General features: G+C 44.2%; 1 protein-coding gene across 1 annotated transcript in view; it reads right to left on the bottom strand.

The window, feature by feature from the left end:
• Window positions 1–14,902, bottom strand: part of LOC119184011 (splicing factor C9orf78) — a 100,860-nt gene that overhangs the window by 17,129 nt on the left and 68,829 nt on the right. Inside the window, exon 7 of the mRNA XM_037433842.2 lies at window positions 8,739–8,872. Coding sequence (XP_037289739.1) covers window positions 8,739–8,872 — 134 coding nt within the window. The remainder of the gene's footprint in view (window positions 1–8,738; window positions 8,873–14,902) is intronic.

The following is a 14,902-nucleotide window of genomic DNA, read 5'->3' as shown; positions in this document are numbered from 1 at the left end:
ATCTATTGCCGCATCATGGACTTTCCAGCTGATTGCAGTAAATGACTTATGGTGCATTAGCTTTGGCAAGCCAAAAATCGCCGCAGATCGGACAGCTGCTCGTAGCTCATGCCTACGGAGCTCGCCGCCCCAACTGCTTTCACGTTGACAGCGTAGCTATCGCATGAGCTCCCGCTGTCGTATGGTCTTTTCGCGGTCAGTCCGTCATCCATCGCGCTCACACTGGCCTCCCCGCTTGAAGCTACTTGCCGCGAAGTATATGTGGCCAAAGGAATAGTTTTGGGGCACTCACTGTTCGGGCAGTGCAGTTCCATGAACGACGCAAGTCCTTTCTGCTTTTTGGCTGGTCCCCAAACACGTAATCCAAAATGGCGACACATCAGACACACTGCACCGCACACAAGCATGTTCAGTGCTGTCATATCAGCAATCAACGAAGACTCATCGTCCAGTGATTTTTCTTCATTTTCAAAGAGTCCAATATTTTTCTGGGAGGCACTCATGTATTTGAATGCCGCAGGAAACTTGTTCGACGCATCAGCATCACTGCTACTACGGTTTGGGTCATCAGATGATTTTTTCGTTGTTCGAGTGTTTGGCTTTGATTTGCACTGGCGTCCTCAAAATTTGTGTGCTGACTGAAACTTCACAGGCCGGTGACTACGCTTGCTACGGCTTTTTTCATCTATAGCGAATAAGCACTAGAAAAAAGCGTTGTTCACCTGCGCTGCTCGACAAGACACGGATCCTGCAAGTAGGCTTCACAGCATACACAGACGCGCAGCAGCCAATGGCGGCTCCCAGTTCGTACCACGTAATTTAAAAGCCAGTCGCGGCGCTCGAAAAACGCGGCAAAAGCGTGCTTCTTTTTAGTATTTCTTGCGCTACAGCAGCACGGGAAACCATCGTTATTTGAAGAGTGAGGCTCAGCTTTTCGCCTCATGCGATCGACAATGGCGAGCGGCGGCGCATTATAAGCCGCAAGGTGCTTGAAGATGACACACTTTCGGCCTTTTGACAGCCACCTTGTGCTCTTTAGACGCAATATTAAAACATTTCCAGTTGAGTCTCTGCATTCAATTATTATTATTTTTTTTTTCAGAACAGAAGAGGTACTAATTTTAACAAAACAGGTGAAAACTATCGGTTGCTGATCCGCAGGTCACGGGATCGAATCCCGGCTGCGGCGGCTGCATTTCCGATGGAGGTGGAAATGTTGTAGGCCCGTGTGCTCAGATTTGGGTGCACGTTAAAAAACCCCAGGTGGTAGAAATTTCTAAAGCCCTTCACTACGGTGTCTCTCATAATCATATGGTGGTTTTCGGCCGTTAAACCCTACATATCAATCAATCAAATCACGTGAAAACCAAAAATCGATATTGATAATTTTGAAGAAAACTCACGTTTTTAGACCGGAATCTCCCCTTAACCTGTAGCTAAGGCAATGAAATTTTTGCTCTTTACATTCTTGTTGATTTCAAGTATGCAATCAGTTTTATTGCAAGTCGCATAGTATTTGCTTTGTACCATGATAATGTGTAAAAAATAGCTCTTTCTAAAAAGACATTTTTTGCAACTAAATATTTATAATTATGAGTCATTATTGGCTCATACCGCTCTACACTAACTGTAGAATGCAAATAACTATCAAGAAAGGTGTACAATATATTTAAATGAAAAAGAAAAATTGTAACATGAGAAGTGTTAAATGCTCAGCCCATACTAATTGCTTATATTAGGTTCATAATAATTCTATAGGTGATATGTTTTCAAGAATATAATTGCACTCTTCCCATGCAGAAGTGGAAGTGGGCGTCAGTCTTTTGGAGCAGCTCAGGGAGCAGGAATTATGCTGTTATGGAGCAGCTTTGGAGTGGTAAAAAGGGAGCTTTGAAGCAGCTTTGGAGCATCAAAGGGTGCGTTTGGGAGCAGTGCAAGTTCGTTTTGGAACATAATATTGGGTTCAGACATCACTGTTCATTCAATTTTCTTTTATTTCTAGGAAGCATGAGGTTCCAGTGGTGTTCAGTAAATATTCAAAGCTGATAAAGCAACCATACACACAATACACACACACAGTGTCGAACCCATTTACAACGATACCAGTTTCAACAATATATTTGTTATAATAATGAGAAGATGCTGCACCATTTACTTTTGTGTCTTCTATGGTGAAGTAACTCACTTAGAGCAATGTCCGCATGCCACAGTATCGGTTACAACAAAAAATTCTGACTGTTGGGTGTCTGTGCTGAAGGGTAATAGAACATGAAATCCTTGGGAAAAAAACGAAAAAACGAGAAATTCACGCTACTGAACTCCCGCCACAATTTCAACGTCCCCACACCCTTTTAGAAACGTGGTTACTTCACTGCACAATATTTCAGCATTGTGGCAAAGCCGACTTTCAAAATGTGCTACGGCGCGCAAGTGGCGGTGGCTTTTTAATGCATTTTTATCATGCAATTTGAATAAACAGTATAGACTCGCAAAATTTTCAGCATCCATTATCTTAGATGTTGTAGATTGGCTCTATAAGGCTTGTGACAGTCCCATGAAAACATCAAAATGTTCAAGCATGCGTGCGCAAGCGCTTGTGACGAACGTGGCTACGGGAGAGATGAAACGAGTCAGCCATTTCCGTTGCACTTATCATGGCCCTTTATGCAAAGCATGCTGTTGATGGCCCCTCAAGCAGAGAGAAAAGGCCCCGCCTATAAATCCCCGGGTGAAGAAGCAAGGGGGGAGGCTGCGTCATTAGAGAAGCAACTTGGCAACCTTGACCATAAAGGCAATGGTGCTAATGCGCATTCTTATTTTGGCTGTTTTAAAGGTGAACATGATGGGTGAAAGTTCATACAAATAAAATAGACTCTTCAGCCACTTTTAGTCCAAAGTTCCTTGAATTAAAATTAAAAGCTATAAACTGATCTGACATCTCGGGTCCGATTCGGTTCCTTCTTTAGGGGTGACTGTTCGACCGGCTCCGAAGCTCGCGACTTTTCTTGGTGGCCCGCTTACTTCGCACCGAAATTACAGAGTACGAAAACCGCTTCGCTCCATGGAGCTCTCGCACCGAAAAGAGTTAGCCGATAGCCTTGTTTCGTATAACATTAAAATTTGTTGCGACAGCATTCACTGCTTTGTCCTTGAGGCGAGACTGCTGTTTTGCACTGTCACCAACGTCACAGAGGATGAGTCACGTGATGATGGTAGGACCTCGCTAAGGCTCGCCTTGTTGTGAATGATGGTACATGCACCCATGGGAAGACCGTGTGGGTGCAGTTTTGGCACAACAACACATTTTAGTGCAGGATGGCACAGCGTGGTGGAATTGGCGCGACACTTCCACGGCTGCACATACCAAGCAATATGTGGTCTAAATTTCACCTCAATCTGGCCATGAGAAGCACTAGAAACATGACATACAATGTCAAGAAGTTGCCCGAAATTGCATCTCGAGAAAAGCGTACTTTAGTTGTAAAAATGATAGCTCACCTGAGTGGAAATGTTCTTTTTAAAATAATTTCTTCCATTATGAGAGCTTGGGAATTGTGGTTATTTTGAAGCAGCCGGGAGACGATCTACAGGGGACTCAGGACAATGAGCTCTTTTACGTTCTTTATAGCCACCTTGCACATTTCAAAGCCGGTTTTAGCCTACTTCAAGTTTAACTAAAACATTAATTTCTCTTCATCATCAAAGTAGAGTAACTTAGCTTGCAAAAGATATTAAAAACAAAAATATTCAATTCTGACAAAAAAAAAAAAAACGTGTTTTGCAAGTCGCATCTCCCCATAACATCTGTCTTCATGTCTTTTGCACCAAAATATGATGCATAAGCTCAATGGAACCAGAGTGGGCAAATTGATATCACCCTATTCACTGAACTCATCATCATCATCATTATCAGCCTGACTACGTCCACTGTAGGACAAAGGCCTCTCCATGTTCCGCCAGTTAACCCGGTCCTGTGCTTGCTGCTGCCAATTTATACCCGCAAACTTCTTAATCTCATCTGCCCACCTAACCTTCTGTCTCCCCCTAACCCGCTTCCCTTCTCTGGGAATCCAGTTAGTTACCCTTAATGACCAGCGGTTATCCTGTCTACGCGCTACATGCCCGGCCCACGTCCATTTCCTCTTCTTTATTTCAATTATGATATCCTTAACCCCCGTTTGTCCCCTAATCCACTCTGCTCTCTTCTTGTCTCTTAAGGTTACACCTACCATTTTTCTTTCCATTGCTCGCTGCGTCGTCCTCAATTTAAGCTGAACCCTCTTTGTAAGTCTCCAGGTTTCTGCTCCATAGCTAAGTACTGGCAAGATACAGCTGTTATATACCTTCCTCTTGAGGGATAGTGGCAATCTACCTGTCATAATTTGAGAGTGCATGCCGAATGTGCTCCACCCCATTCTTATTCTTCTAGTTACTTCAATTTCGTGGTTCGGCTCTGCGGTTATTAGATGCCCTAAGTAGACATAGCCTTTTACAACTTCAAGTGCACTATTACCTATCTCGAAGTGCTGCTCCTTTCCGAGGTTGTTGTACATTACTTTCGTTTTCTGCAGATTAATTTTAAGACCCACCTTTCTACTCTCCCTGTTCAACTCCGTGATCATGAGTTGCAATTCGTCCCCTGAGTTACTCAGCAATGCAATGTCATCGGCGAAGCGCAGGTTACTAAGGTATTCCCCATTAACTCTTATCCCTAACTGCTCCCATTCTAGGCTTCTGAAAACCTTTTGTAAGCACGCGGTAAATAGCATTGGGGAGATAGTGTCCCCCTGCCTTACACCCTTCTTGATTGGTATTCTCTTGCTTTCTTTATGAAGCACTATGGTAGCAGTTGATCCCCTGTAGATTTCTTCCAGAATGTTTATATATACTTCATCTACGCCCTGATTCCGCAGTGTCTGCATGACGGCTGATATTTCTACTGAATCAAACACCTTCTCGTAATCTATGAAGGCTATGTATAGTGGTTGGTTATGCTCTGACGATTTCTCTATTACCTGGTTGATAGTATGAATGTGGTCAATTGTTGAGTAGCCTGTTCGAAATCCTGCTTGTTCTTTTGGTTGATTGAATTCTAACATTTTCTTTACTCTGTTAGCAATTACCTTTGTAAATAGCTTGTATACTACAGAGAGCAAGCTGATCGGCCTGTAATTCTTCAAGTCCTTGTCATCTCCTTTCTTATGTATTAAGATGATGTTAGCGTTCTTCCAAGACTCTGGTACTCTTCCCGTCAGGAGACACCTCGTAAACAGGGTGGCTAGTTTTTCTAACACAATCTGTCCTCCATCTTTCAGCAGATCTGATGTTACCTGATCCTCACCAGCAGCTTTGCCTCTTTGCATGCTCTCCAAAGCTTTTCTGACTTCTTCTATTATTACTGGTGGGGTGTCATCTGGGTTACTGCTACTTCTTATAGTATTAAGGTCGTGGTTGTCTCCGCTACTGTACAGATCTCTGTAAAACTCTTCCGATATTTTAACTATCCTATCCATATTGGTAGTTATTTTGCCTTCTTTGTCCCTTAGTGCATACATCCGACTTTTGCCTATCCCAAGTTTCCTCTTCACTGCTTTTTTCAGAGCGTGTTCAATTCTCTCCATGTTATACCTTCTTACATCGCATACCTTACGTCTATTAATCAACTTCGAAAGCTCTGCCAGTTCTATTTTGTCTGTTGTACTTGACACTTTCATGATTTGACGCTTCTTAATTAGGTTCTTCGTTTCCTTGGAAAGCTTGCCAGTGTCCTGTCTAACTACCCTGCCTCCAACTTCCACTGCACACTCCGTAATAATACTCGTCAGATTATCATTCATTGTATCTACGCTAAGGTTGGTTTCCTCATTAAGAGCCGAGTACCTGTTCTGCCGCGACACTCTGAATTCCTGTACTTTCCCTCTCAGTGCTAGCTCATTGATTGGCTTCTTGCGTATCAGTTTCTGTCGTTCTTTCTTCAAGTCTAGGCGAATTCGAGACCATACCATTCTATGGTCACTGCATCGTACCTTGCCAACCACTTCCACATCCTGCACGATTCCTGGGTGTACACTCATTATAAAGTCTATTTCGTTCTTATTTTCGCCATTAGGGCTCCTCCATGTCCACTTGCGGTTTTCTCGTTTTCGGTAGAAGGTATTCAAAATTCGTAAATTATTGCGTTCTGCGAATTCTACTAGTAGCTCTCCTCCGGCGTTTCTAGTACCGATGCCATAATCTCCTACTGCCTGGTCTCCAGCCTGCTTCTTCCTTACCTTTGCATTAAAGTCGCCCATCACTATAGTATACTGTGTTTTTACCTTATTCATTGCCGATTCCATGTCTTCATAGAAGCTTTCAACTGAAGCGTCATCATGGCTGGATGTAGGCGCGTAAGCCTGTACTACCTTCATCTTGTATCTTTTATTCAGTTTAATTACGATACCTACCACCCTTTCATTAATGCTATAGTATTCCTCTATGTTGCCAGCTATGTTTCTGTGAATTAGGAGCCCCACCCCCAGTTCTCTTCTGTCTGCCAAGCCCCGATAGCAAAGGACGTGCCCATTCTGTAGCACCGTATAGGCTTCATCTGTCCTCCTAACCTCACTGAGCCCTATTATATCCCATTCAACACCCTCTAGCTCCTCGAGTAGTACAGCTAGACTTCCCTCACTAGATAAGGTTCTAGCGTTAAACGTTGCCAAGTTCAGGTTCCAATGACGGCCTGTCCGGATCCAGAGATTCTTAGCACCCTCTGCTGCGTTGCAGATCTGACCGCCGCCGTGGTCAGTTGCTTCGCAGCTGCTGGGGACTGAGGGCCATGAGTTATTTGACGTAAGCATGTGGGAGGTAGTGGCCAGATACTGCACCAGGGTGGGCAATCCTTCTCTGGTGAGGGAGTGCGTTACCGGTGTGGCCTCACCGGTAACCACCGGCGGTGGTTACCGGTGAGGCCGCACCCCAGGCCTCAATGCAGTACCATCAACACGCGGATTTTTTTTTTTATCCGGTTGGGAACTGCGCGGCACCGGGATTTGAACCACGAACCTCTTGTATGCGAGGCGGATGCTCTAACCACTACGCCATTGCCGCACATTCCCTGAATGAATGAGGTTTTACTAAAAATGCATGTTAAATAACGCTTTTGGTTAAAGAAAAAAAGGCTTTTCTTCATCCTCTTTCTTTATTATTATTCTTTCATTCGACTGTGCAGCAGGCTCTTGCCATCTTTCATTTCGGCCCATGAAAAAGTAATTTTTGGGTTACCTTTCATACCCGGGAGCGCGGGCATGTCACTAGCTTATTATTATGCAGTCACAGACTTGGGGTTAACTCTACTATCTCTGCCAATGAAAGAACCATAACTGTGGGTATTAAAAAAAATCTGGTAACATATCATAATACCATGATTGCACCAGATGCTCTTATTCTAGGGAGGTTTAACTCAGTGAACATGAAAATTATATGGAGCCCATATAATAACGCAGTTAGTGTTATTTTGGATGCACTACAATGGCGCAACACATGGCGACAATATGTTATAAACTTATAAACTTATTTAAATGGCTAAATGTGCCCTGTCACAGTGGTCTAGTGGTTATGGCACTCGAATGCTTACCCGAAGGCCACGGGATTGAATCCCAGCTGCCGCGGCTGCATTTTCGAGGCAGGTGAAAATGTTTGAGGCCTAGATTTAGATGCACATTAAAGAACTTCAGGTAGTCGAAATATCTGAAACCCTCCACTACGGCGTCTCTCATAATCATATCATTGTTTTAGGATGTTGAAACCCATATATTATTATTAAATGGCTAAATATGAAGGCGTACTAAAATACAAAGATAGCATGCCTTTGAAAGCAGAGTCAAATCCTTGAGAACAGTCTGCTTACATAAGGTGTTTACTTCTTTTCAAGGAGCTGATACGTATATTAATTTTACAAATGATCTAATCAATAACCTAGAAATGAGAATATTGTAATTTCTATGAATTCCATGCTATATTGTTTTAGACATCAATCTTCTTGTGTCCTATATTATATAACATTATCTGCTGCTGTTTAATTCACAGTAATTATTCAATTTTGCTGTAGTTTTGAACTGTGAATGCCATTCTTGATATTATCACTCTGGGACTTTGGTCTGTAAGCAGAGTTATGTGCATTTGTGCATGCTAGAAGAAAGTGAGTCATAAATAGTGTTTCTGAAAGCACATGTCACTTGTCCGGAGTAAGAGAAATAGCACTTGCTCCACCTAGTGCAAATCAAAATACAACAGGGCACTACCACTTCAAAAGGTTCATCGCACATGAGAGAAGGCAAACACGTTCACTAGTCTACATGCCCTACTCTTTTCAACTCGATTATTAAGAACACAATCACACACATAGCAACCATGCATATATCTTGTAAATGCATTAGGGCCCAAAGTGCCCCTCTATAGTTCCCTCTGCTGAACAAAGTTACGTGCAAAGGGCAGCTCTGTTTTGATTGGACCATATAACTGCCTCCGCAAGTTGCATTTTAGCCACTAAGAGATGCAAGCTTGCGCAGAGAACTGTCCAACAACTAAGGTGAGCTAAAATTCATCTAAATTAATCAGAGTTCTACAGCACTTAGTAATGTATCAACTTGCTGGGACCAGAAGAAAAAGTACAAACAATCTGCATTTCACAACTAACAAGCTTTTTCTACTCCAGTAACAAAAAAAAAAACAATAAAAAAGGGCAGGATACTCACAGCGGTTGTGCTGGACAAAGTTGACAGCCATGTTGGTAGGCACAAACGACGTCTCGCGCTTCTTCTGGGTTACTCGATCTCGAATAAGCTTCAGCTTGGCCTCCTCGGTTGCTTCTATGTTGCGGATGCGCTCCCTGCATTTCGTGGCCAAAAACATCATTCACAGCCTTTACTTGAAGAAACACTGAGCATAGCATTCCATATAACACCTCCAAATTAGTTATACCTCTGTTAACAGCCAGAATTTAAACCTTCTGTCTCTTAATGATCCCTAACAAGTTCTGTGATGCATAGGCTTTGTTTGCAAGTCTACAATATGCAAGTAAACATAGTGCTCAGTTAACCTATGAAAAATAGGTTCTGTTTGAGAGATGTGGGTTTCATAAGGAAAGCACCAAGAGGAAGCTTTGGCGCTCCTTAGACTCTTCCTACGCCTTTTCACAAGGAGCGACGTCCATTACCTCATGCAACATATTGGACACTCGTTGTAGAGAGTAATGTGTACGAAGTGAAGCTTTGACTCCACCAATGTGGAGGTGTGCTTCTGCCACAGCTTCTAGAGGCTTCTGGTGTAAAAAAAATCAGGGAAGGCAGGGCAGCCTTGGCCACTCCCACAATAAGGGCGTGTCTCACAAGCGGCCGCTCGGAATGAACGGTCTGGGCTTGTGGCTATGGCTGGTGCGATGCTGCTGCTCAATGTGTGGCGTCTGCACACATGATGCTTAGAACAATCAACACCTTCTATGCGCTTCTGAGAAATGCACAGTCTCACGGATATTCACAATTGTGATCATTTTTTCTCTTTTTCCAGCCAGAACAATACTGGGAATACGCAAGATGCTCGCCATCACAGTTTACACAGTGAGGCGTGTACTATGACAGTCTCAGGCATGGCCTTCTTTTCACTAGTTTGCGCAAGTGAGTCAACCATGGCAACTCTGCAAGCTGTGGCCAAAGCTCCAACACCGAAAGCATCTTCATGGTTTTGAAATGTATAGTCTCATGGCAAGCTCTGATAAACTATTTCAATGCTTTGCAGCAGACTTTTTTTTTTTATTTTGTCTTATCAAGATGCACCATTTCTTTTTTTTTAGCATTCCAACAATTCTCTTTTAGATAAGTGTAAAATCTCGTGCAAACCTCCTCTCTCCAAAAAAAGGGTGAAAGATAAGTCGTGAACCAGAATTCAAAACAGTGACAGAAATGCCTCTAAAAAGAATTTGTGTATCTACTTCTAATGAAATGCTTTATCAAATAAAAGTGCATTTACAGTTTTTACTGAACACGAGAGAATCCTCGAATGAAATTTCATGTGTTATGACAAGGGAGAGAAGACGTTCTTCAAAGGTTCCTACAAATTGCGGCAACTCAGAATGGAAGCCTGAGACATCACACTGTAAAAGTACTAACAAACTGTGCACATATCTGAAGACTCAGAATTTGAATTCCAAAGAATCGCTGCTGCAGGATTCTGTGCTAGTGAATACGTTAAAAAAAAAGAATAGCAGGAGGGAAGGGGGGGCCACTTGCTTGTTCATTGGCACATATTTGGAATCTCTTGAAAAGGGGAAGAAGCACTTGCTTGAGTAGAGGTGCTGGCTTAAGATTTTATGGAAGTCAAATAGGTCTGCATGCGGTGCCTCTTCACAGCCAGTGTTCATGGAGTGATGTGTTGAAATCTCTATATGCCACTCGTGTGTTTAGTATGTCGTAGTTATTTGTCATGAACCATATGCACAACATCTGGCACTCTCTCACTACAAAACAACTAGCCCAAAATATGATTTGCCTAGCAAGGGCAGAAGCTACGCTAAAAGTATGCAGGACACCAGTTATCTGCCACCACACTACTATGAAGAAATACCGTAGAGTTGAACCCACTCACAGTGATGGCGATTTTGGGAATATATTGCTTGTGGCAACAGGAATCCGCTGCAATGTCGACATTCTTATGTTTGCAACGGTGAAATAACCCACTTAAAACAATGCCCCCAGGCTGCTTTATTGGTTATAACAATGAATTTTGGGTGCTGGCTGAAAGCTAATGGAGCGCAAAATCCTTTGAAACAAAGAACAAAATTAGAAGTTAAAGCTGCTGTACTTCTGCCGACCATCCCAACAACCACTGCACACACATACAATAAGACCTATGCTGTAGTCTTAGTAGTATTGCCAGCCATGTGTACCTCTCCCGTCGCCCTTTTACCACTACGCCAAGGTGATGCTTAGCCGTGCCTTGACTGTAGCCCCTTCATATTCATAATTAACTCAACTACATAGCTCTATGGCAAAGCTGCAAGCAGATTGAATCATGCGAGCACTGGTTCAAGCCTGCGAGATGACTGATAGTGCAGCGGTGGTGGTGGCTGCAGTTATTGCAGTTTCAGACACTCAATTTACGTAAAAAGTTTGGAAAAATGAGACTTCTAAAAGTTTTAGCCAACAAAATTTCAGACGTTCCTATACATTGGCTTTATGGGGCTCCTAGCATGCCGTGTAAGCATCCGAATTCGCAAGCATGCATGAAAAATTTGCAGCTTTGTCATCCTTATTCCAAATGATGGCTTCTTTTCATACGACCCATTTATATAAATTATCGCTTATACAATGAAATTTTTGTTGCACTTGATTATTAATTGTTTTGTTACCACGCGTATTCTGATCGATCAATGGTGATCGATGCTTTGAATCGTCATTTCTGGCATGTTGAATTTGTTTCCCATGCACCTAGCATTTCTAGTAGTTAATTCAAACCCCGGTCCTCCCACAATCAGCTTGAATTTGCCCAATTTTGCAACATAGCGATTTTCGACGGATGTTTTTGCAAACCAATGTGTGTGTGTGGTTGTGAAAATGCGCTTAGCCGATTAACTTCAGAGAAATGCATGGTGCTTGTGGTTCTATAATGCATGGTGCTTGTAACTCTATAACAACCGAGCATGCCATGAGCAAATCAGCCAATGGCTGATAAATGGGCTTGCTACGAGTGATTTTTGCGCGTCTTCTGTTATTTGTCGAGAGAAGAGAAAGCAATTTCTTGCTGACTTGAATAATTTATTTTGAATTCTAGGCAGGGTGCTGCGCTATAATACAGCAAACTCTCATTTGTACGAACGTCGGTATAAAAAATATTTCAGAATAACAAACTTTTAGAAAACCCCTGGCAATTTTCTTATGCATTCTATGTAAAAATTTTTCAGTTAAATGAATTTAAGAATAGTGAATTTTTCAGTTGAACGAACATGACCAGCGGACCCAGGCTCATTTTTGAAATCAATTCAACGAATTTTTGTGCACTGCAGCACTGGCATAGCGAGCCGCCAGTAAATGGCCCATCCATCGGTGGCGGCGTGACATCACTTGTGCATACGGCGCCGCCGAGACAAAGCGGCCGTACGGGTGATGAAAAAGAGTCACGTGAGCATCAATTCGCCGGCACCCCTTCTTTTTTTGTCTGTCTCATCGGCATCTGTCGGCGCCTTCTTCAATTCGGAAAACAACAGTGCATTTCATGCGCGATACGCCCACTTTCGTAATGTGTTCGACGAAGTGCAAGCGGTTGACTCTGTCAGACAAGCTCCAAATCCTTCAGTGTCTTGAAAGCGGGCAAAGGCAAATGGACGTTGCAAAGGAATACGGAATTGCACCGTCGACGTTGTCAACGATAGTGAAGCAAAAATCAAAGCTCGAAAGAGAAACTTCATCAATCCTACCAAGAAACGATTCTACACGGGACATTTCAAGGCAGTGGATGATGCCACTGCGATATAGCTCTGCGACCTGCGATCCCAAAACATACCCGTGTCCAGCCCGATGATACAGTACAAAGCGAAAGAATTTGCTCTGCTTCGGGACGTTCGTGGCTTCAAAGCAAGCAGCGGATGGCTTACCCGATTTAGGGATAGGCATGGGTTTGCGTGGAAAACGATTTGTGCCGAAAGCAAGGATGCCGACCATGAAGCCGCGAGAGCCTGGAAGGATGAAAAACTACGCGATATCATTAGTGGATATTCACCTGATCACATTTACAACGCCGATGAAACTGGTATGTTTTGTCAGGTCCTTTCAAACAAGCCAATGACATTCAAAAATGACAGTTGCAAAGGCGGGAGGCAATTGAAAGCAAGGATCACAGTGCTGTTGTGGTGCAATGCCAGTGGCAGCCACAAGCTCAAGCCCCTAATGGTAGAAAAATACGCGAAACCGAAATGTTTTGAAGGTTTCCCTTCATTTCCATGCACATATAAAAGCAACCAAAAAGCATGGATGACCAGGAATCTCTTCAGTGAGTGGCTGCTAAGCATCAGCGAAGAAATTAGAAAGGCAAAAAGAAAGATTCTTTTGATTGTAGACAATTGCTCCGCACATCTTGTCGATCTCCATTTGAGCAATGTGCGTGTCGAATACCTCCCGCCAAATTGCACTGCCGTGCAATTTGCACTGCCGTGCACGGTGTGGTGTTTGCGAAAGACGTAAGAAGCACCGGCAGCACCACCATACAAAAAGACGTTTATTGTACGCAACACATCGAATATATACATAAAGGACAGACGTGCCCCCTGGGGGAGAAAGAACACAAAGTAAAAACCGAAACTGAATATAATAACATACTCCCTCCCTTATATGTAGTGATTAGTTGTTACTAAGTGTTAGTAAGAAACCCCTATGTATGCACTGTACATTTTACACGCTGTATACACATACATATTTACACTACATACACACTGTGCTATACACACAGGCAACTAGTGGGTCTGATAGTCCTTGAGCCAGACCGGTGGCCGGCGCTCTCGGGACGGCCGATGGGGATGCTGCACGGCCGGAGATGGTAATGAGCTTGTAGAGCTCTGTAGTACGCCAGGAGACCGCAATTGCGGCCCAGGAAAGGGCGGCTGCAGCATGGCAGGCTCCGGTACAGGCAGCTGCGGATCAGGAGCAGGCGACTGCGGTACGGCAGACTGCAGTACCGCAGTCGCTGCAGTACGCCAGGAGGCGGCGGCGGCGACCCGGGAGAAGGCGGCGGCGGCACTTGAACCGGAAGCTGTGGCGCAGGTAGCTCCGAACGTTGGTATGGTGGACTCGTACCCCTCTCAGGAACCCAGGAAAGCTTGGAGGTGTTCCATGTGCGGCCGTCTGCAAGTCGGAAAGAGGCAGGTCCCCTCCTCCCCAACACCTCAGTTGGCGAGGAAAAGGAGCGATCCCCCTTGAAGCGAACGAACGGCTTCTTGATACGAACGAAATCACCCACAGCTATCTTTGGCTGCTTAGCAGCTCTCCTGCGGTCCGTGTACTCCTTACTGCTTTGCTGTTGAAGCCGGACCCTTTGGCGCAGTCGCGCCAGTTCCTTTGCTGGGTCTTTTGCAAACGCTGGTGCCGAAAACCCCACAACATCCAATCTGGTTCGGGGCATCCGCCCATGCAGCAGAACTGCTGGGGCAACTCCAGTGGTAGCCTGTGGAGTACAGCGGTAAATAGAGAGGTAGTCCGTAACTGCTTGTCGGATAGGTTTCCTTTCGAGGAGTGAAACCTGGATGAAGTTTTTCAGAGTTCGATTGAACCTCTCGACTTACCCATTCGCCTGGGGGTAATATACAGACAAATGAGACAGCTTGATGGCTCGGTTTTGAAGAAAGGTTACAAATTCACGTGAAGCGAACTGTGGCCCATTGTCGCAAACAATCTCTTCCGGGTATCCTTCACGGGCAAAAACACTAGTTAAATAGTCTTTCACCGTGCTTGTGGCCACTTCGCTGCAGAAATATATCTCTGGCCATTTGGAAAGGTAATTGACCAGTGTTATAGCAAATTGGCTATTGTGAGGTGCATGTTCCAATGGGCCAACAATGTCTAGGCCCAGTTTCTGCCATGGCCTTTCAGGCCAGTCAATAGGCTGCAATGGCGCTGGCGATGTTTTGGCAGACTTATCTGCCTCCAGGCAGATGTGACAGTCTTTCACGGCAGATTCAGCTTGCTTGTCCATCCGTGGCCACCAGAATAGCTCACGAAGTCGCGCCTTTGTGCGCGTGATGCCCGGATGTGCCTCGTGGGCAACGGCGATGAGCTGAGCCGTGAGTGAGGACGGAACAACAAGGCGTTCTGCGCGCAGTAGAAGGTCATCAACAACAGAAAGTTCTTCGCGCACAGAGTAGAAAGGTTTTGCCTTC

Source organism: Rhipicephalus microplus, chromosome X, assembly GCF_043290135.1.
Source record: "Rhipicephalus microplus isolate Deutch F79 chromosome X, USDA_Rmic, whole genome shotgun sequence".
Lineage (NCBI taxonomy): Eukaryota > Metazoa > Arthropoda > Arachnida > Ixodida > Ixodidae > Rhipicephalus > Rhipicephalus microplus.
The sequence above is the reverse complement of the archived record's forward strand: the minus strand, read 5'-3'. Positions and strand labels throughout refer to the sequence as shown.